Source organism: Pteropus vampyrus, unplaced genomic scaffold (genome assembly GCF_000151845.1).
Source record: "Pteropus vampyrus isolate Shadow unplaced genomic scaffold, Pvam_2.0 Scaffold3, whole genome shotgun sequence".
Taxonomy (NCBI): domain Eukaryota; kingdom Metazoa; phylum Chordata; class Mammalia; order Chiroptera; family Pteropodidae; genus Pteropus; species Pteropus vampyrus.
In genome coordinates this window covers 3,938,544-3,960,434 of record NW_011888784.1, presented here as the reverse complement: position 1 = coordinate 3,960,434, position 21,891 = coordinate 3,938,544, and the positions used below count along the sequence as shown (strand labels likewise).

Sequence of the window (21,891 nt, the reverse complement as noted above, 5' to 3'; positions counted from 1 at the left end):
TAACATAGCCACTTTAACTTTCTTATGATTACTGTTTGCCTGAACCCTCTTTTTCCTTCTGTCATTTACTTTCAACCTACATATGTTTTTATATTTAAAGCACATCCTTTGTAGGAAGTATATAGTTGGGTCTTATTTTATCCATTCTGACAATCCTTGCCTTTTAATAAGTGTTCAGTGCATTAACATTTAATTAAATTATTGATATTGTTAGGTTTGGGTCTACCATCTTATTTTTTGTTTTCTATTTGAATCCTCTATGTTTTGTTCCTTTGTTTCTCCTTTCCTGCCTTGGGGGGGATTATTTGAATATTTTTTAGGTGTCTATTTTTCCTGTTGGCTCTTTAGCTATTCATTTTTGAATTATTTTTAAAGTGGCTACCCTAGAGATTACAATATACATCTTTAACTTTCAGTCAACTTACAGATAATAATTTACTACTTCATGTAAAATACAGAACATCGTACAGGACCATATCATTCATCCTCTCCTATTCTTTACGCTATAGTTGGAATTTACCCAGATATTTATCATATTTGGTAAATATTCATTCTTTTATGAAAATTGGCTTTTCCATCTGGTATCATTTGCATTCAGCCCAAAGAACTTCCTTAACATTTTCAATAATGCAAGTGTGCTGGCAACAAGTTCTTTTAGTTTTCTTTTACCTGATAATGTCTTTATTTCGTTTTCATTCTTGAATGATCTTTTCATTGGATATAGAATTCTGGGTTGCCAATTGTTCCCTACCCCCAATACTTTAAGGATTTTATTTCATTCTCTTCCAGACTCTATGGTTTTTAATAAGAAGTGAAATGTTAATTGGATTGTTGTTCTCCTGTATGTACTATGCCATTTTTCTCTTGGTCTTTACCACTGGCTTTCAACACTTTTAACAACAGTGTGCCTTGACGTGGGATTCTGTGTGTTTATTGTGCTTGGTGTTAGCATCTCATATCTGCAAATTTCTGTCTTTTTTCCATTTGGTTCTTTTTCATTGTTTCTATTTCTCAGCTAAGACTTCTCGTTTCTCTGCTGAGATTTTCATGCATTGAAAACATGTTTCATGCATTGAAAACATGTTTCATGCAATGAAAACATTCGGGAAAGTTAAAGTAACTGCTTTAAGATCCTTGTCTGTTAGTTCTAACATCTGGTTCATCTTGGGGTTGAACTCAATTGATTTTCTTTTATGTAGAGAACGTGTTCCATTTTCTTGGTGCCTTGGATGTCGGGAAATTTTGGATTGCATCCTGAATAATATTAAGTTGTGGAGATTCTTGTCTGGGCTTGAACTGCAGACTCTGTATTTTGTGTAGCAGCTCCGGTCTCTGTTCAGATCCTTTGTCTTTAGCTGGGCTGTTTAAAGTCTGGTCTACAGATGTGTGGGTCAAGGTTTAGTCAGAGGTATGGGTAAAACAGAGTTTAGGGATCCACTTCTCTCTTTCTCTTCTGGGATTCCTCTACTATTTTCAGAGTTCATGGATTCTCAGCTGCTCTTTTCTGATTCTCCAAGCCAGAAAGGCTACAACTTTCCCCACGTGCCCCATCTCTGCTGTGTGTGCCATGGACTGCAATTAGTCCCAGGTTAAAAGCCTCAGAGACAGGAGGTAAGTTTGCTATTTCCTATCCTCCAAGTGAAAGTACACTCTCTACCAGAGCCTTGCTGCATCTTGTTCACTCTTTATCTACAGGGTGGCAAGTCTGGTCTAAGTTCAGACTTTTGATCTTAGGCTGAGCTGCTGAGTCTGTTTCCCACATATGGTTCAGGGATCACTCAGAGATGCAGACAGACTCTGTTTGGGGATTCTCCCTCTGGCTCTTTCCCTTTTGGGATTCCTCTACACTCTTTAGCACTCATACTTTCCCAGCTTCACGACTAGGATTCCCCTGGCCAGAAAAAGTAAGAGTTTTTCCATGTGAGTCCCTCATCACGTGCAGTAAACTACAGGGACTGTGTTTAGCCCCAGGCTACATCATAAATTTGAAACTTACTTATATAGCTTCCTATCCTTCTATCTCTAAATGAGCATGAACTCCCTACCAGAGTCTGTTCACTTCTAGTTACTCTATAGTGCCTTAAATACAGTTGTGTTTGGTACAATGTGTCCAGGTTTTATGGTCGTTTCTGTAGGGGGTATTATCTGGTAGGGTCTTAGTCCACGACATCTAGAAGCAGATATTCTCAAACTGATTTTCGATCATGCTGTATGAACTCATTCAGTAATACTTAATGAGTAAGCTATTCTGTGCAAGGTTGTGTATTATGCTAGATGCTGTGGGGGGATACGAACATAGAAAATACAGCAAGGAATTTAAAATCAAATGAGATTAAAATATATATATTCGTATATATAAGTAGCTTAAAATTGGAAATAATCTGAATGTCTGCCAATAGCAGAAAGGATAAACCATGCACTTGTAATAGTAATTAATGTAATATTAATATATTAGTGGAAAGGAACAAACTTCATGTAACAACATCAATGTCTCTTATTTACAACACTGAACGAAAGAAGAAAAGTGCAAAGGAAAATAAATTGCATGATTCCATTTATAAAAAGTTCAAAAACAGGAAACCATATTGTTTGGGAATATATACACAGATGGTAAAATTATCAAGAATAAGACTGTCGCCTCCAAAGTCACGACAGTGTTTATTTCTAGGGACTTCTGGGCTGTTGGCAACATTCCATTTCTTGATCTGAATGGTGATGGCAAGGATACTCACTTTATAATTACTCTTTAAAGTGGATCTCTATAGTTTATATAGTCATCTACATATATATATATCATTAAAAATTTAAAAAGTAAAAAAAGAGGGGCTTTATTAATAGATGGAACCTTGACTACATTCTAGACATGATACATGACTATGAGCAAGTTATTATTCTTATGACTCAATATACTTCTGAAAATGGATATAAAATATGTTCCTTCTAATCTCAGTGTAGGGCTAGTGAGCAACAATATAATTTGGTGCCAATTTGCCTAATGCCTAAAGAAAAGGTGACTTTACGTGCTTAAAAAAAACTGTTTCCTATTTGAAATGCAATAAAGTTCACTTCTACTTGAAAGAGCATGTGAAAAATCTTTTTGATGAGCAAAGATCCTTTCTGGACACAAATAATTAGCCTGTAATCTTTCATTTCTTAATATTGGGGTTTATATTAGGTTTTCTTAAGAGAGGCATACTGGTAGTGATATTTACAATCTAGTCATTGGCATTTTATTAATTAGAGATTAGGAAATACCCTGAAATATCTATTTGAATTCACATTTTAAGCTGTGCTTGAATTAAAGACCATAAATTACTTCTAAATTTTCAAAACAGATTAGGTTCCTACCAATCAGTGTGCAGATGCTTCTGTGGCACTTCCCATAGCCCTCAGAGTTCCCAGGCGAGGACACTGTAAAGAACCTGGATGTGCAGAACTGCCAGGAAAATAAACCTGTTACATTAGCTGATTATCTCAAACTCACTGTTAAGCAGTAACAGTATTCACATTCTTCACAGAACTACACTAGAGTTTCAGGGCCTCGAGTCCTCTAAAGCCAACAAATGCAGGATAAAGGAACTTCAACTGCTACGGCCAGATGCTCACCAGCATCCTCGGTGTGATTATATATGCGCCAATCACTGCCCCTTCCAACTTGTCCCAGAAATGAAAGCCATCATGAAGAAATCAGTGTTGTTCTCCAAAATGACTAATTTTGCTGTGTGTAGGAAATTATATCAGTGTTTAAGACATAAGACTTTAAAAAAAAAAAAAAAAGCTTTTATCACCTTAAAAGTTTTCAGAAACTTTTGGGATGTATGCTTAATTAAGAACATCTTTTCAAAAAAAAAAAAAAATCACAGGAAGCAAACACTATTATTTAGTTTTCCTATTCTTTTACTTAAGAAAAATTCTATGTAGAAAAGCTGACTTGAGAATACTAATAAAATAAGCGGAATCCACAGAACAAATTATTATAATTTTTAGTCATCCTTTTTATCAGAAATAAGTCATTCCTCACTTATCACCATTAAAGATAAATAATTTTGTAACTATCTGGGCGATATTATTTTTTGACATAAAGTTCATTACAAAATGCTTTGTAAGGATTGTAGTAAATGACTTGGACAGTAACTATAGAAGCGATGAAACAATCTTAATAACTTTCACAGGGTCAACTTATTAGAAGAGTCGCGATTGGGACAGATGAGTAACAGTTTTATTTTTTAAGCACCATAGCAGATTCTCTTTTCAGGAAATTTTATGAATCACCAATTTCTGACTATGCCAAAGAAAATAATTCTATCAAAATCAATAGCAGAAATTTAAAGATAAAGTCACACAGATTAATGTTTCCTTTTCAATGGAAAAGTATCGACATTTTCCAGAGCTGGCCTTGCAGCTTGCCGTTCCCTGGGTCACTGGAAACCATGATTTGGAGAACTGGGCTAAGGATGCCTTGGGAAGAAAAAAAACATGGAAGTAGGAACACCAGTTAGTTGGCTCTGGTAACAGATGGTGTGAGATGCAGAGAAGCAAAATGGGACAGTGGCAATGAGGAGGGACAGGAGAGACTTGGGAAATGAGAATTCACAGAACTTACAGCGTAATGTAGATACTTCTGGGTTAAAGGGAGGATGCTGGCTAGTCATATTTCCATGGGTAGAAATACACGAGGTGGGAAGATGTGCAAGGGCACAGGGGCTGTGACTGTGAACTTGCCGAGTGCCGGTTCCTGTGGGGCTCTGAGGTGGGGCCATTCCACAGCAGGTGGGCACACGAGAGTGGCACTCAGGAATCTGCTCTGGAGATAGAGAACTGATGGAGAAATAAAAGGCACTTGGGGTGGGGACAGGGTGAGACTCCCAGAAGAAGAAAGGGGGAAGTTTCTTTTAAGTAAGTCAATATTAAGAAGCTATGAAAAAATTCTTAAAATTTCAGTTAACGTACCATATTTCTCCTTAAACAATTAACAACGGTGAAAGTATTCTAAAATGTGAATATAAAATAAAGGCTTTAAATATCATTTAGTGTGAAACTAGTTATCCACTTTAATTCCTATGATTTATCAAGTGTCTTAATTGAATGAAATGAAAAATTCAATTAATGTCAGAAACTTATATTATTCCATAGTTTCCTATTTATACTAAAAGAGGAGTTATCTTCTACTCAATTCCCCTTGTAAAAGCATGACCTAATTTTTAAACACTAGATATGGTAAAATTTTTAATCTTCAAATTACAGATTCGCTAAATTGCTAAATAGAAAAAAAGAGGGAACTTGGAAACTTCACATTATCAAGTATGATGACATAGGGCGGTGTGGCAGGGGTATGAGAACCTGCAAGGACCTGGATGAATGCTGACCCATCAGGATGACATCCGAGTTGCTCGCTAGGAAGTAAAATGGGAGCCAGGAACATGTCCTGCTGTGCACGCACACAGTGAGAACTTTGAGCCGTGGCTTCGAACTCAGCTCCCAGAGGGCACACTAACTTTATATATTTCCTTCCAAACCCTAAAGGAGAAATAAGCAACTTAGGATTTCAGGGCCTGCTCTTTACGTTTCTGTTTGTGCGGGGCAGTCCGAAAAAGCTAATTACCTGGTATTGCCTTTCCCAGACTTCACGGAATACCAGTAAGAAGAGGATGTTTAGAGTGACATTAATACTATTTACTCTGAACAGCCAAGTTGTTTAATTATATAGACAGATTTATCCAAAGAGTATATATTCCCACACAGGATATTACACAAATATTTTAGAAGGCTATGTCAAATAACGTTTGATTGAAAAATATTTTATTTGGCTGAAAGTCAATTACTATGCCATGGGCTTCTAGATCTTAATGTTTACTTGCCCAAAATTGGAAAAATACTTCTACAAATTTGGCTTTGTTCTATAATGCAAGGGAAACTTCAAAACTTTTTAGTTTCTCTTCTTCAGTTGACATTAGCTGGTTAATTTCTCACAAGTAATGGGCGTTGTGCCCCTCTTAACAACCCAAAAGGTGGTTGGAAAGAACTCAGAATTTTCCTAACGTTTAACTTATATTTTAAGAAAGAACAGATCAGTAAGCATACACTATTCTACACATTATTCATAAAGAGCTTACTAAAACAGCATTTCCAGTTTGAAACAACCTCTTTTACATCAATCTTGCATACAAAGCTATTACTACATACCCGAAAATTATTTTATCAGTATATATTAGTGAACCACCCAAAAGACTATAATGTGCTGTCATGTGGTATAAAACAAATATTATTCAACACACAGCTTGCATTTTCAATCAACTTTAGATACAACAGTATTCTGTGAATTAAACTCTAGAGGTTTAAGTGATTCGTTTTATTATAAACACTCAATCCAAAAAGATGATTAAAATAATTGAGATAAGGCTTGATTATAAACAGCCTTTTTTTTCTAGTAACATCTGTGGTAATAATGTGCCATCATTTAAACCAACTAAGGATGACTAACCATCTGTGAATAAATATAATTTTAGTTTCTTTTCTAGTTCTGGGGGTGGCTTTCTTTCTTTTTTAACTGAATCATCCATCCTCTATCATCTGTCCCTCTTGCAACCATAGAGTGAGATGGTAAGTTGGCATCAGGAGTACAGTTCCTTACTATGTATCAGAACAAAATTAAATGGCCCACTTAAGGGATTTATCCATGACCTTGGTCTCAATAGGATCTTGCTCTAAATAAGAGTTAACTGGCCTGGGACCTCTCACAGACCAATTAATCTCTCTTTTTATTTAGCCATAATCCTGAAAAACAAAAAACTATATTTTCATTTATATGTTACTATCTCAAATAGAGAGGACATTTCTTTCTGAACACAGTATAATAAATGAAGAACATATTAATATTCAAACATATAGCCGTACACTGTTAATTGATTTTGTTTTAAGGTAAGTAGTATAATGTACTACAAAATTAACTTGCAGTACCTGCTATGGTACATGGAAGGGCTCTTGGGCCAGAGGCATTCAATAAAGGAATTAGAAAATAAAGTCTGGGATTGGGGTAAGTAGAAAAAATGGACTAAGGACACAATTAGTGAGAGATAAGCCAAAAGAAAGGAGCTTAGGTTTATCATAGGGTAGAGAGAGACATAAAAGAAGAAAAGTACTTGGGTATGACAGCAGAGTGAAGAAGCATTCGCTCCATGGAAGAGAAAGGACATGGGGAAAGGACTGGTGAGTGGAAGGGTTAGTGCCTAGGTTAGGTCTTGTTTCCTAAATACATTTATTAACAAAAGAAAAGAGAAGGAAAAGAAAGGAAAAAGAAAAAAAGGAATTAGGGCTCACTGGAGAAGTGGTTGATTCCAGGGCTGCGGTAGGAAAAATATCCCAGAGTCTGGAGCATCTGGAAGCACCAAAAAGTAAAGAAGTACAGAAAACAAGATGGAGGCATGTCAAAGACATCAAAGGACACAGAAACCAACCCGGAGAAGCTCCCATTAGCCAAAGCTAGAACAATCTGAGCAACAAAACAGATGATAGTATTGAATAATAATCTACAGAATAAAATACAAATTATCATTAGGTAAATACCACAGTAGTAATTGTGTAAGTAAGAGCCACTGATGGATGAGAAAGTCAGTAGGCAAAAGTCTGAGAAACAGGATATTGGCAAAGTCTTGCTCCCATCTGGCAATCATCAGTTTGTTCTCTGTATCTATGAGTCTGTTTCTGTTTTGTTTGCTTATTTTGTTCTTTAAATTCCACATATAAATGGGATCATATGGTGTCTGTCTCTGGCTGACATTCCACTTAGCATAATATCCTCTAGGTCCATCCATGATGTTGCAAATGGTAAGGTTTAATTTTTTATGGCCGAGTAATATTCCACTGTGTGTGTGTGTGTGTGTGTGTGTGTGTGTACCACATCTTCTTTATCCAGTCGTCCACTGATGGGCACTTAGGTTGCTTCCATTATCTTGGCTATTGTAAATAGCACTGCAGAAGAGATAAGAGCTGCATCCAAGATGGAGCCTATTTGCACCCCTGCCAAGTGGCCATTAGCCTATTCCCCTAACATCTCTATCTAGTGAGAATGAATGCATCACTTCCCAAAAGTTGCCTATTCCATCTCTAAATAATTCCAAAAATCTGTTAGAAAGTTCTTCCTTATATGGGACTGAAATGCAGGTCCTTGTATGTAGCTTCTACCCATTGGTCCTACTCTTCAGACCACAAGGAACATGTCCAAATTTGCTTCATAAACAATTCTTCCCGTATTTGAAGACAAGTCTCTTCTGCTCGAATCTTGTCTTCTTAAGGCTAATAAGAAGAGTGTGATTTTTCTCTAATCACTCCCTGTGTTCTTTCATAATTCTGGTGATTCTCTGAAAGTTTTCCAGATTGTCTTATGGTGTGGCATCTGAAAGTCTGCTCTGAATTGTTTAGCACAGACAGCATACTGACCCACAAGCACTGATGAGCCACATGGCATTAAGCGCAGCTGAGCCAGGCTTCTAACCGTGACAGACTCGGACAACCAACATCTCACAGTTCTCTAAGCAGTCTGTCAGGACCTATGTTCTAGCCACCATTCCTTGGAACTCTTGTAATCAGTGCAGACTGCTACGGTCTCCTAAGAGGCCTAAGTGCTCTCCTCTGCCCACCAGACAATTTCTTGGACTAATTCTATTGGCACTTCCACCTTACCACTGTGGTCCAATAAAGCAATCATCTTCTAACCGGCATCTCTTTCAATGTCTCCCTATAGTGTAGTGTAGTGTCAACACAGCAGCCAGAATGATCCCATTAAAATATAAACCACATCGTGACACTTCTCTTCTCAAAATTTTGCACTGGCTCCCCATTTCACTGCACCGCCTCACCCCCCGTCATCTTTGTTCACCTCCTACAACTCTCCCCCTTGTTCACGCAGCTCTAGCCCCTTTGGTCTCCCTGTTATTTCTTCAACATGCCAGGCATCCTCCTGGCTTAATACCTTTTCAGTAGTTGCTCTTGCTGCTTGGGACTCTCTGAATCAGCATGGTTAACTCTCTCACCTTCTTTTTTATCTTTGCTAAGTGTTGCTCAGCCCATTCTTTGTAATTCTACAACTTTCTCCCACCACACCCTCACTCCTGAACCCCTTAACCTGCTGTTTTTTATTCTGCAGAGCACTTATCACTCTTCAGTACATTAGATCATTGTTATTATATTATGCTCACTGTTCATTGTCGGCCTCCTCCTGCTAGACTGTGAGCCCTGTGAGGGCAGGGACCTTTGATCACTGATGTGCCCAAGATTTACTGTTGATGGAACCTTGTGGCAAGCTTAAACCTAACACGTCCTGTGTCCTCATCATCGCTGGTCACTGCTCAAATGTAAGCCCCTCCAGGCGGCACCTTCTCCAGTACTTTTGTCCCCATACTGCTTTGTGCTCTCTCCCCTGGTCCAACATCCTGGTCTTCCCTTGCTTCCATACCCACAGTGCCTTTCTGAACCCCTATTTCATGGCTATTAAGTATCCCTACCTTCTCAGTCCCCGTGCTGAATTTTCCCTCATACTTCGACTGAGATCTGGCTCTTCTCTCAGGACTCCAGCTCCCCTGGAGCCTTTGGAAATTGAGGCTACTTACTCTTTGTTCCCTGGCTATCGCCCCTCTTATCCTCTACTCTTAAGCAAAATCCCTGCTCCTGTGAGGCTGGTACCAGCTTCCTCTCCCCCGCGTAGCTGCCATCTACTGACTTCTAGGCCGCTTTCCCATTTACTGCACCATTCGGCTCAGTCTTTCTCTCCACCTCATGGCTTATCATCCTGACTGACTATAAGGTCCATGTGAACGACCTTGGCTTCTAGTTCATTAACCAGCATAATCATACTGCCTTTCATTCACACCCGTATCACTTCAGTCTCCCATGGCCAAACCCAGACCATGTTATCACTGAGATCTGATCTACTTTTGACATCTTCAGCCTCAATATAATGCTCTCAAGCCACAATCTCCATTGCTTCTACTATGCCAGTTCTTTGATGTCATTAAAATCCCCCTTCCCCAAGCTCTTCTGTGTGATCCTTTTCTTACAGCCAAGCTCCTGATAGTTCTACTTCTTTCTCGACTTAGCTTAGATGCCAAGATCCATCACTTCCTGTGAACTGCCACTCTAATCTTTATGGATTTTTGTACTGGTTCATATGGCATAATTTAAATAAATCTGAAACAGAGCAAAAACCTCCTAAAAATATACTTAATGTGAGAATGGAAATAATATGAATTCCCTACATTTAAAGAATTTTCAGGAATAAAACTGGAGTGTCTGGTTAACTGTGATTAGTTTTTGTGCTGTTGCCACATGGTGGTGCCATTTTAGCTGATAAACAGAACCACCTGCCGTCTTTGCTCAGCACTGCGAGAGCCTCCCGCTGTTGATGTGGAGCTTCTGTAAGTGGTTATGATGACTAATGTGCTGTTGTTTTACAAACTCTGTTATTATAACTGAAAATATTTTCATGTCCTATAACAATATCTCTCAAGCGTTCATTAAGCAGTGGTTCTAGTGATAGTGTTGAAAAACACAGCCCCCCAAACAGTAACTTTGGAACAGAAGTTAGTTGTGATAAAACACTACAAAGAAGGCCAAACATCCCCTATGACTAAGTTGTTAATTTAGGATTGAGCACTTTAAAACATTTAGAAGGTAATGTAGGAAAAAATTTAAATGGAGTATTAAAGTAAAAATATGCTACACTGCTGTATATTCATGCATCCCCGAATCTGTGACATTTACATTTTTTCCTATGGAAAAATTAGTCTTAAAGTATGAGTTTTATATCAGGAGATCACTTTAAGAACACATCCAAAATACAAAATCTAAATGCTTTCTTAAAATACAGTATTTCCCCAAACCTCTTTCACAAAATGCTTCTCTTTCCATAGAATACCCAAGCATACCGCAAATAGTGTGCTGGCTATGAGCGTGGGCTTTGGAGCCGGAGTGCCTGGATGTGAATCTCCCAGTTTTCTAGCTGTATGGCTTTGGGTAAGTTACTTACCTTTTCTGTGCATCGGTTTCCTCATCTGGAAAATCAGGATGATAATGCGACCTACCTTAAAAGGCTGCTGTGAAGGTCAAGTGAGTTAATATATGTAATACACCTAGAACCCCACACAGCACTGAGTGAATGCTATGTGTCAGCCATTGCTGTAGTTATCATCACCACCTCTGCCTTCCCATCGACTCCTGATGATACTTACAAGGACGAATTTATTTCACCGGGTAAAAAAGTAAGATGCTCCTTTATATAAATTACTCATCTAGTATATATAGTGGTTATTCACAGGATATGCAGTGATATGAAAATATTAGTTCTTTTGCTATTTACTTTTGGGAGAATTGTGAGAATACTTCTTCACCACGGTATCAATGTACAGCAGAGTAGGCAATATTTAAAGAGCCTTTTCCAGCACAAGTACTGGGTAAGTGGTATGATTCTGAAGAGGGCCTGCTCAGACACTAATATTTACATCAAATTATTCAACAGTACGTGTTCGTTTGCCAATCTTACCTTCAGCCTGTCTTTGGGCAATGCAACAACTCCTTGCTTGATGATTTCCAGGACCCGTTCCACTGAGAGCTCAGCTCCAGCTTGTAGCAACCTTGAGCTAAAGAAGGTGATCACCTGGAATGCAAAGCATTATTTTTTTAAACAAGTAGATGTATGAGACAAATTTTCAGTAGATGCCTTTCTCACATAGTAGGCAAACTGTCATGATTCCACTTCTTACAGTGACCTGGCTTTTAATTCACTAGCCCTCCTAAGTGCAATCCTCGCTGTAAAGGGTTTGAAGGCTGAATCAGAGCCAATCTCTGAATATTCTGGGCTGCTTATCCATTCTGTGATAATGGATAAGTAGGCTCCTGAATTCTGCTCTTTCTTGTGCTGCCTTACCTTGCATTTATATTTCATTTAGAGAGCAGCACCCATCAGAAGGTAGGAAGAGAAAGCTAAAGCTTAAGACCTTTCAGTATCAAGGCTTAATAGTAACTCTTTAAAAAAAAAAGGCTTAATAACAATTTGAAGCTAATGGCTAAAATGATGTTTGGGGTATTATTTATTAATTTAATTTTCCCACAACACTTTTATTCCTGGTCACCAGGAACAATCAACAGCAAAGTGTAATTCCTTTGTCTCATGTCACGGCACAGCCTGAACTATGCAGCAAGATGCCAACACATAGCATTCTGGAAATAATATTGTCCTTTAATATTTGTCACAAAACACTAAAAGAATGTCATACTTTAACAAATCATTTAAAAATCACAGTTTTAATAAATCAAGATGACTGTAGATCTTTTTATTCAAGAGGATAACTTAAATGTTTATAGTCATAAATGCAAAAATATAAAAACATGCTTTTAAAACAAACTTGACTAGTTCCATTTTTATTTTATATTAAGTTACTAACAATTATTTGCAAACATTTTTATAAATTTTCATTTAAGATTACTCTCCTAAATATTTCGTTCAGGAGTACTATTTTTTGCTAATCATTCCAGTGTAAAGTAAAGAGGCCCGGTGGAGCCAGGATCTTAATGAGTCTGTGCCTTGAGAGACAGCAGCAATGAGTGAAAATAAAGGCAGCTGATGGCTGGGTACATGGTGGTTGAGTCGCGATAAATAATTTATCTCAGGCAATCTGCTGGCACCAGCCCCTTTTCAAGCTGTTTATTTTGTCCACGACAGGTTGGTTTTCCAGCATATGCCTATGGATCTTGTTTTTTCCCAAGTCAGATTTTAAGCTCTTTTGGGAAATTCTGGGATAAAATTCTGTTCTGAGTTTAGACACAGCGTGTACTCAAATTGATTTTTTTTAAATTGATTTTTATAATATAGTGATTAAGTCTTTGAAGACAGACACAATACAGATAGAAAACATACTGAAATAATTAAATTAAAATTTATTTAAAAATACACAACAACAAAGATGCAAATTAAATATTTTTCTCTTATATAAATATCTTTACTGGTTTTACACATTGTTTTTCTGAGAAAAAAAATTTGGTTAACCATATGAAATGCCATTTTTTTTAGGTAAAAAAAAATGGTTGAATGTTGGCAATTTCATATGGTTTAGCCTAATATCTGTACATAAAGCTTTCTTCTTTGACCAAAAAATATTTAAAGACTAGGAATATATCTGTTAAAAACACATTCTAAGAAATGAAAAATGCTAATAGAAAAGTATGTAAATCTTACAGATGTTTGAGGCTTATAGAATGTTTTTTCCCCCTTCTAATATTTACTAACCACAGATATTTTCACTATTGGATGATTTTCGGCTTATAGCAGTAGATAACGCAGACAAGGAATAGCTCTCAATGGTGGCTGATCATCGAAAGTAGCCAGGAATCTTTGTGAAAATACTGATCCCCAGGCCTGGCCAGAGACCCTCTACACCAGTCTCTCTATGTGATTTTGACCATTAGCCAGAATACAGACCAGCAGTCTCCAAATTTATTTTTGACTATACACACCTACAAGCAAAAAAGTGAGGATGTACTTCCAATATATGTCCCATTTATTTATAAATTATGCTATATACTGCAACATTAATGATTTACATGTTATGAAATGTACATAAAAATTTAAATAAAGAAAAAATAACTAGATTTTAATTGTAGACACAAAATACTTTTTGTACTCAAAATATTATCATTAAAAATAATCTGGATAATTAGCTATTATATGTCTTGCTAATCACAAAGGCTTCACATGATCATCAGAAAACATAATAACACTTACAGTAAGATGCACTGTTTATGTAAATCCATAATGCAAACAGCGTTCTTGATAATTTTTATGGATCCATTTCTTGTGAGAGTAGACTGATTCATTACTGTTTTTACCTTGTAATGTAGCACTTTTATTCTAGGAGAGGGATGTCAGCTTTGCCATTTTATTTTCATCACGTATTAAATACATATTATATCTGAATACTTATATTATTGTTTTGCCATCAATTTGCGGTTCCTTTGCAGGAATCATGCAAATCGTGCTCATTTTGTGAGGGTTTATTTAGTTAGATCTAGATAGTAAAACCATGAACACATAAAATACAATAAACCTCAAATGAATGAAAGGTAAGCTCTCCAAGCTGAAGCACTCCTATTTCCTCCTTCAGGATACCTGGAGTACTGTGGCTGACCCAGAGACCCTGGCTGCTGGTCCATGCCAATATAAAGAATTAGTAAAAAGAAATCTGTTTACTTTTAGTCAATAAATAAAAGCTCTAACATTTTCTTCCCATACCCCTATGGATTGTCAGTTAACACCTCTGGGGTATGTGTATTATCCGCTTTGGAGATCACTGATTGAGATAACGAAATACATATAGTCAAAGCTAAGTGGAATGGACAGTAGTCAAATATTCAGACACAACAAACCAACATAGGAGAGAGTACTTACATGTCACATCATCAAAGAACAAAGTAATGCAAAATAATGCAATGATCACTCTGTGGCTTAAACAGACTTGCCTCTAAGCCGCAAACACTCCCATTCCCATGGGAGCTGCAGAGTAGGCAAGAGACTCAATTTCTAAGTAAATTTTCTTTTCTTGAACTGTATCTTATCTGTATGTTGTAAAGCTGACATTCTAATGTTTTTGCATTCAAACTCCCACTACTTTAAAACAATGCTAAAATTACCAATTCCAGAAAAGAAATATAATTTATATGTCAAAAAGAAAGTGAACGAACATTTATTGCACGTTTATCATGGGCCATTGGGAGCTACGTATACTATTTATTTAATTCTCACAACAATCCTATGAAGCTGATAAAATCTGTCCTGCAGATGAGTCAACAGGATCAGAGAGAGAGAGGCTTGGCCAGGGTTAGCCAAGTAAGTGGCAGGAGTCAGACTGGAACCCGGATGTTTCTTCTTACTTTATTATCTCCAGCAATTCTATGTAACAAAGGCTTAGTTTTTTTTAATAGAAAACATTTGAGGTGAAAGGTGTTAAGCTGTTTAGCTGAAAATTTCCTTTGGAGTCAGGATGCAACACTAGCAAAGAATGTGAAACTAGTAAAAAAAAAAAAATCTGTATTCAAAGATAGAAACATGTATTTCCTAATACTAGGTTAGAATTTTGCACACAATAGTAAATTTAGTGATGATGATGATAACAGGCTTTTATCAACTTCCACAGTAACCATTAAAACTATTTAGATCAACTTTTTTTCCCTCTGAATATGTCTGCATATTCAGCCAATAATAGCCAATAATAGAAAAAAAATTAAAGTTAAAACCTTAGCTAAAATTAGAATGAATGATATGTTAGTGTAACTCAAAGGCAACCTTTCAACGGAAGGCACTTTTTCACAGTGGGTGTTTTATAACTTTCCTCCACCTACCATATTTGGCTGCAATTCATTAAATCTAAGTATAGCACATTACCTTCAATTTGGCTATTAGTTTTGAACAATAATTGTTCAATGTCATGGTCTGATTAATCAGCTGCACTCTTTGAGTAATGTTAAAATCACATTTAACCACCTATCATGAAAGCGAATGATCACCAGAACACAGATTTATAGAAATGAGAAGCTTTTCCGGGGGACATGAGGGTGACAAAAGAGTAAGTGTATGTTAGACAGGCAAACATTCTTGCTTGTCAAATGGCCACCCTGCCATTATTATTAGGTATATTTCAATATCTTCAAATGAAAAAGGTGCCCTATCTACCACATAGAAAATAATTATAATACATGTGAAAGTAGTCTGTTAAGAATAAAATTTATACAATGTTACTATTGCCAATAATCTATACAATTGATAATATTTCTTTGTAGTTACATGTCTATATTTTCTGATTTTATGCCTCTTATAGGTGAATAATTTGTAAGAACTGAGTTTGGTTGCAAAGGTCATCTCACCAAACCAGACAGGACTAGCAAGTGAAATCTACAATTCCAGGAAAGCCTGAAAGTTAAAACCTACATGATCACCACTAGTTGAATACATTACTAAAAATGCATGTACTTTTATGTGAATTTATGCATAACTGATCTCTTTCAAAAATTTATATTAGTTTATTATTTTCAAAAAAATTAAACTTAGTACTAGATTGAGGAAGTTTTCATAGTTTGCATAGGTTTTTTTTTTTTAATCATGAAAAAATGAATTTTGACAAACGCTTTTTCTGCATACACTAAGGTGATTTTATGGTTTTTCTTTGCTGATGTGGTGAATTACATTGATTAGTTTTTGAATGTTGAACCAGCCTGAATTCCTGGGATATGTGCTAACTGATAATTTGATAGATTGCTAAATTTGATTTGCTAATATTTTGTTGAAGATTTTTGTGCCTCTGTCCATGAGTGATACTGATTTATAACTTTCTTTTCTTGTAATGTCTTTGTATAGTATTGACATTAAGTTAATAATGTCTTCATAAAATGAGTTGGAAAGTATGTCTTTTTATTCTATTATACAGAGAAGTTTATATTAAAATAGTATTATTTCTTTCTTAAAAGTTTGGCAGAATTCAAGGGTAAAGCCATGTAGGCCTGGAGTTTTCTCTATTGGAAAATTTTTAAGTACTAATTCAGTATAAAGACATAGAACTACTTAGATAATGTTTCTTTCTTAGTAAGCTTTGTGTTTAATTTATTCTTCTCTTTCCATTTTTTTTTTGGGGGGGGGGCAGATGGTACCAAATTACTATATTTGAAGGAATGATACAAGGAAAGAACTTAAGTAGATGTTTTGGTAAAACCTACAGAAAAGGTAACTTCAACATGCACACACTACCTTGGTGACCAAGGAAGTCACCTCTGTGGCTACAGGAAGCCAGCCTAAGGCTTAGCTCTCGTTACCACAGTCTCCCAGGGTGTGCTTGTTAAAGAGATACCCTGCCCTGCCAGATTCGGGAGCCCCCGTCTTGCATAAATTGGTTATGTGGTCACCGAATTGTCTGACGAATTTCACCCGTTCATCCAGGTAATGAATCTCAATGAAGTCACGCAAATGGGGGTCGTTTTTGTCAGTGGCCAGTTTGTGCAGTTCTAGTAGTCAGTGATTCACACTTTCTTCCGAGTGTAATGTACACATCATTTCATTCAACCCATTCTTCCCATTGTGAGAGTCTGGTTTCTTGACATCCTGAAGGAAGATTGAGCCACTTCGTTGACTTTGCAGCTTCATCAGTTTCTCAGCATGTTTCTTCTCCTCATAAGCTTGGTAAAGAAAATATTTGGCAAAATTCTTCGAAGCCACATAATCACAGTCCCAGTAGAAAGACATGGACAGGTAAATGCGGTGGCATGGAGCTCCAGGCTGATCTGGGTGTTGATGGCCTCCATTTCCTGGTGGTAGTTCTGACTAATGGTATTTTTCTAGTTTCTTAATGTGGAATCTTATCATTGATTTAAGACCTATTTTCTTTTCTAACAGAAGAATTTAATTCTGTAAATTTCCCTCAAAGCTTTAGCTGTGTCCCACAAATTTTGATATATTGCATTTTCATTTTTGCTCACTTTTTAAAAATGTCTATTTCCCTTGCGACTTCCTCCCTTTGACCTGTAAGTGTATTGTTTAATCTCCAAATATTTGAGGGTATTTTCCAGACATCTTTCTTATTGATTTCTAGTTTAATTTCATTGTGGTCGAAGAACATACTGTATATGACTTCAAGTCTTTTAAATTTGTTGAGGTTTTATGGCCCCAAGTATGGAATATCTCAGTGAATGTTCTACATGTACTAATGCTGGGTGGAATGTTTTCTAAACGTCAATTAAATCAAGTTGGTTGGTAGTACTGTTTTAGTCTTCTGTACTGTTACTAATTTTCTGTCTACTTTCTGTATCAGCTACTAAGAAAGAAGTATCGACTTCTTCAGTTATAATTATGAGTTTGTCTATTTCTCCTTGCAATTCCATCAGTTTTTGCTTCATGTATTTTGAACCTTTGTTAGGTGCATCCACATTTGGGATTGTAATGTCTTCTTGATGAATTTACCTCTTCATCATTTTATGGTATCGCTCTTTATCTCTGGCAATATTCCCTGTTCCGAAGTCTACTTTACTATTATCACTCCAGCTTTCTTCTTATAAGCACCTGTACGGTAAAACTTCTTTCATTCTTTTATTTTTAATCTATCTATGTTTTTGAAGTGAGTTGCTTATAGACAGTACATAGTCAGATCTTACTTGTTATCCAATTTGAAAATATTTTCATTGAGGCATTTGATGTAATTATTGACGTGGCTGAATTTAAATCTACCATATTGCTCGTTGTTTTCTATTTGTTCACTATTATTTATTCTGCTTTTCTTGCCTGCCTTTGGATTGCGTATAATTTATGGGTCTATTTTATCTAGTTATATCTCTACTTCTTCTGTGTGATTCGCCTAGAGTTTATAATATACATCTTTATTTAACAGTCTACCTTCAAATAAAATCATACCATTTCACATTGTCAAGAACTGTGAAGAGTCTGAAATTTTACTCTACTTGCAAGTTAACAAGTTAGTCACAGTTTCATGGATTCTGAAAGAAGATGGAGATTTCTGGGTCACTTATGAAGGATGGTCACAGCAATAGCGCTAACATTTTTGCACTGGTTCCCCAAACCCCAATTTGCACAATGGTGATTTGAAGAGGGCCAGATGACCTTTGCACATGCAGTAGAACTCTGAGCTTAGGGATCCAAATCTTCTCTAATGGTCAGTAAACATACCTATCTTTCACTCCAGAGGGAGACAGGGACATGTCCGCAGCCTATCCTTACGTTCTCTTTGCTTGGAACACTTTGACCTTAGATACCTACTTGGCTCACTCTCTACCTTCGTCAAGTCTTAGCTCAAATAAATATATTTCTGGCCTTTACTATACTACATAACTATTATTGTTCACTGCCTCTGTTCTCTACTTATACTCAGGCTTAAAATTCTTCCATGTCCTCGCTCATTTGCTGTGGTAATTCTGTTTTGTCCTGCTGCCTAATTCAGCCAGATCATGTCATCTTGGGAGTTAGACGGGAGGGATATGTACCAGTGGATAATAGAAATTTGGCCACTTGAAAAACACACGTCTAACTCTTTCTGCAGAAGTTAAAAGTGCTCCAAGGTTAGTCACGGCTGTCTCAGATAGTCAACATTGCTGAATGTCTTAATGAAAAATATCAACTCTCAACTCCCTGTCAGCTAAAAATAAAAGTAGATTCATAGTCTCCTCTACCAATACTTTTCAAGGTTAACTTCATGAAAGAAGAAATAGTAAAGGCTTGCTTAAGCCAAAATTTCAGGGGCATTTAGGGGAGGAAAGGGGAAGGTAAAGTGCTGAAAGAGGCAAAAAGTAGAGATGTTATTTATATCTTTATCATGGCATTTAAAAAAAATATGTAAACGTTTACAATGTTTTGAATGAATTTCCAGTGTGCCCAGCACTATTTTGCATGGCAGTATTCAACAAAAAGTTGTTGGAAAGCCTGCTCATGTAAAATCTTACTTAGGTTTATTCAAGTGAATGTTGAAAACATGGAGTTATTAATGAGAAGACCTGGATTCAAGGCCTGATTGAGTGACTTACTAGCTAAATGACCTTGAGCCAATGATTTTTTTCCTCTCGAGCCCTGCTTTGCTTTGCTCGAATCTCGCTCAAAAGGATGGTTTAAGGGTCAAATAAGATCATGGATGCGTAAATAACTCACAATGATAAAGCCCTATGCAAATATGTAATCATTATCTAAGACAATGACTCTTAGGCTTGGATTTGTGTTAAATTCACCTGGGAAACCTTCTCTTAGCATCTTGGTTTTCTTATCTCAGATAATGGTTAAATATATTTTAGGATATCCGTAATACAGAGATTAAAATGTGAGATTTTCAAAGAATTGATGATACTACAGAAAAATGCTAATGATCTAATTGTTAAGTAAAAATGGAAGAATACAGAACTGTACAAAATAAAGTATGACCTCGATTCTATTAAATATATACGTGTGTGTATGTGTATACGTATGTCTATGTATCTAAGACATACACACACATATGGAATGCGACAACTGTTATAGCAGAATAGATGGCAAATACAGTTAATGTTGAAGAGACTTTAACTATTATAGTTTTTATCGAGGTCTGTTAAAATTTCTCTACTTTGATATTTAAAAAAGAACCATAATAAACATCTCCATTTACACTTACCAGGTCAATATTTTGCATTATATCCTGAAATGAAGGATGAGTTTGAAACTGTTCAAAGAGATCCCGTTTGTACAGCAGTGCATACACTAAGTTTGGATTGTGGTGAAGAGAATTTGTCAGGCAGGAATTGATGATCTCTAACATCATTCGAATCACTTCTTCGATGACATTTAGGTCTTGTGCCTGATAAAGAAAATCCCCACACAGAGTCAGTGTTTTTCTCCTTGACACAGAATTAACTAGAATGAGAGCAACTGCTTCAAAATTGTAACAGCACTGGAAAGATCATGCAGAAGAACTCTTCAAGACTATTTTTATCAAGACTCTTTAGAATTAGGTTATCAGTTACTAAAAAATCTGAGGGGAAAAATTTTAAACTTAGTATGGTGACAATTAGGAATTTCATGTAATAAATTATAAACTCGCCAACCCAGAAGGAAATTTGGAGCTTACTAAGCCCCTCATTTAATAGATCCTTATTTGTATCCTCATCACTGTGTCACCCTAAATCATTAGACTTTCATAATGTACAGTGGTGGTAAGGTCTTACCAATTCCAAGAAAAGTGCCTAATTCAGAATGTGGCCTCATTTTTCTGCACTGTCATTTCAATCTTTACATTTACAGACAAAAAGCCTATTGTTTTGTTTCTGTTTTCTCAAAGTCGATTGTCTTTGGGAATCCAAACATAGTTATATGACAGCAAAACTCAAAGTAAGTAATCAACAAATCTCTTGAAGAAAGAGCAAAAATACATGTAAATACAATTGACTTTCCTTCTCTTCTTGAATTTTGTAAATTATGTTTGCCAGTTGAAGTGAAAATTATAACACTGTCTGATGGGGTTCTCAATGTGATCCTCTGTGATAATGCCCGGTTTAGAATTTATTCTGCTTATTGACTTTTCAAGTTTAATGACTATATTTTTCATTTTAAGTTTTCTAATTAACTAGTATTGTCACAGTCATATTCTTATTTCATTTCTCCCCGTTTTTATTTCACAATTATTTATTCTTCTTTAAATACTATTCCTTCATTTATCTTTGAGGATACTAAAAATACTTGGAGTATTTTCAAAATTATTCTTTTAATTTTCAATTCTGTTCAGATAAATTGACCGTAATCATGATCATGACTATATTGGCTGTCTTTCATAATCATGATCATGACTACATTGGCTGTCTTTCTTAGTATTAAGTTACATTTCAGCATGTATTTTGGAGTTTTGGTTACGCAGCCTTATTTAATGTGGATTAGTCCCCCAAATCTAAGGGTTATGCAGTGGCTTCCTAGAGTCTGAAACTAGGTTATCAAGGCAGGTGTATCACAACTGCTTTGTGATGAAACTGCAGAGAGGAAGGAGAGGGTCTGTCACCAACAGTTATCAGTTTGGCTCAAAATCCCATTGTAAGGTTGGTTCTGCATCCTTCCACTTCCTTAGACATAAAACTTAAAAGCATATATTAACACCTTGATTCAGCCTCTTTTCAATAAAAGATCTATCCAGCTCCCAGTTTCTAGCAGGGGACCTGGCACTAGCATGGTGCCTCTTACCTCGGCACATTTAGTGATGCACCCTGTAGGAGCTGAGCTTGCAGCCACTCCTGTGCTCTTCCAGACCTGAAGCTCTGCAGGTTCACTGCTCCAGACCCTGCTCTGAGAAATGTCTTATCTCATTTTGGGGTATGGCTATGTGTTTTGAATGTTCTCTTGTTATA

At 36.4% G+C, this 21,891-nt stretch overlaps 1 protein-coding gene and 1 pseudogene across 1 annotated transcript in view; both read right to left on the bottom strand.

Annotated features, from left to right (window-relative positions):
* Nucleotides 1–21,891, bottom strand: part of DYM (dymeclin) — a 276,445-nt gene that overhangs the window by 41,885 nt on the left and 212,669 nt on the right. Inside the window, exons 16-17 of the mRNA XM_023531219.1 lie at nt 20,175–20,357; nt 11,534–11,647 (exon numbers count right to left, since the gene is read on the bottom strand). Coding sequence (XP_023386987.1) covers nt 11,534–11,647; nt 20,175–20,357 — 297 coding nt within the window. The remainder of the gene's footprint in view (nt 1–11,533; nt 11,648–20,174; nt 20,358–21,891) is intronic.
* Nucleotides 16,657–18,741, bottom strand: LOC111740191 (annotated as a pseudogene).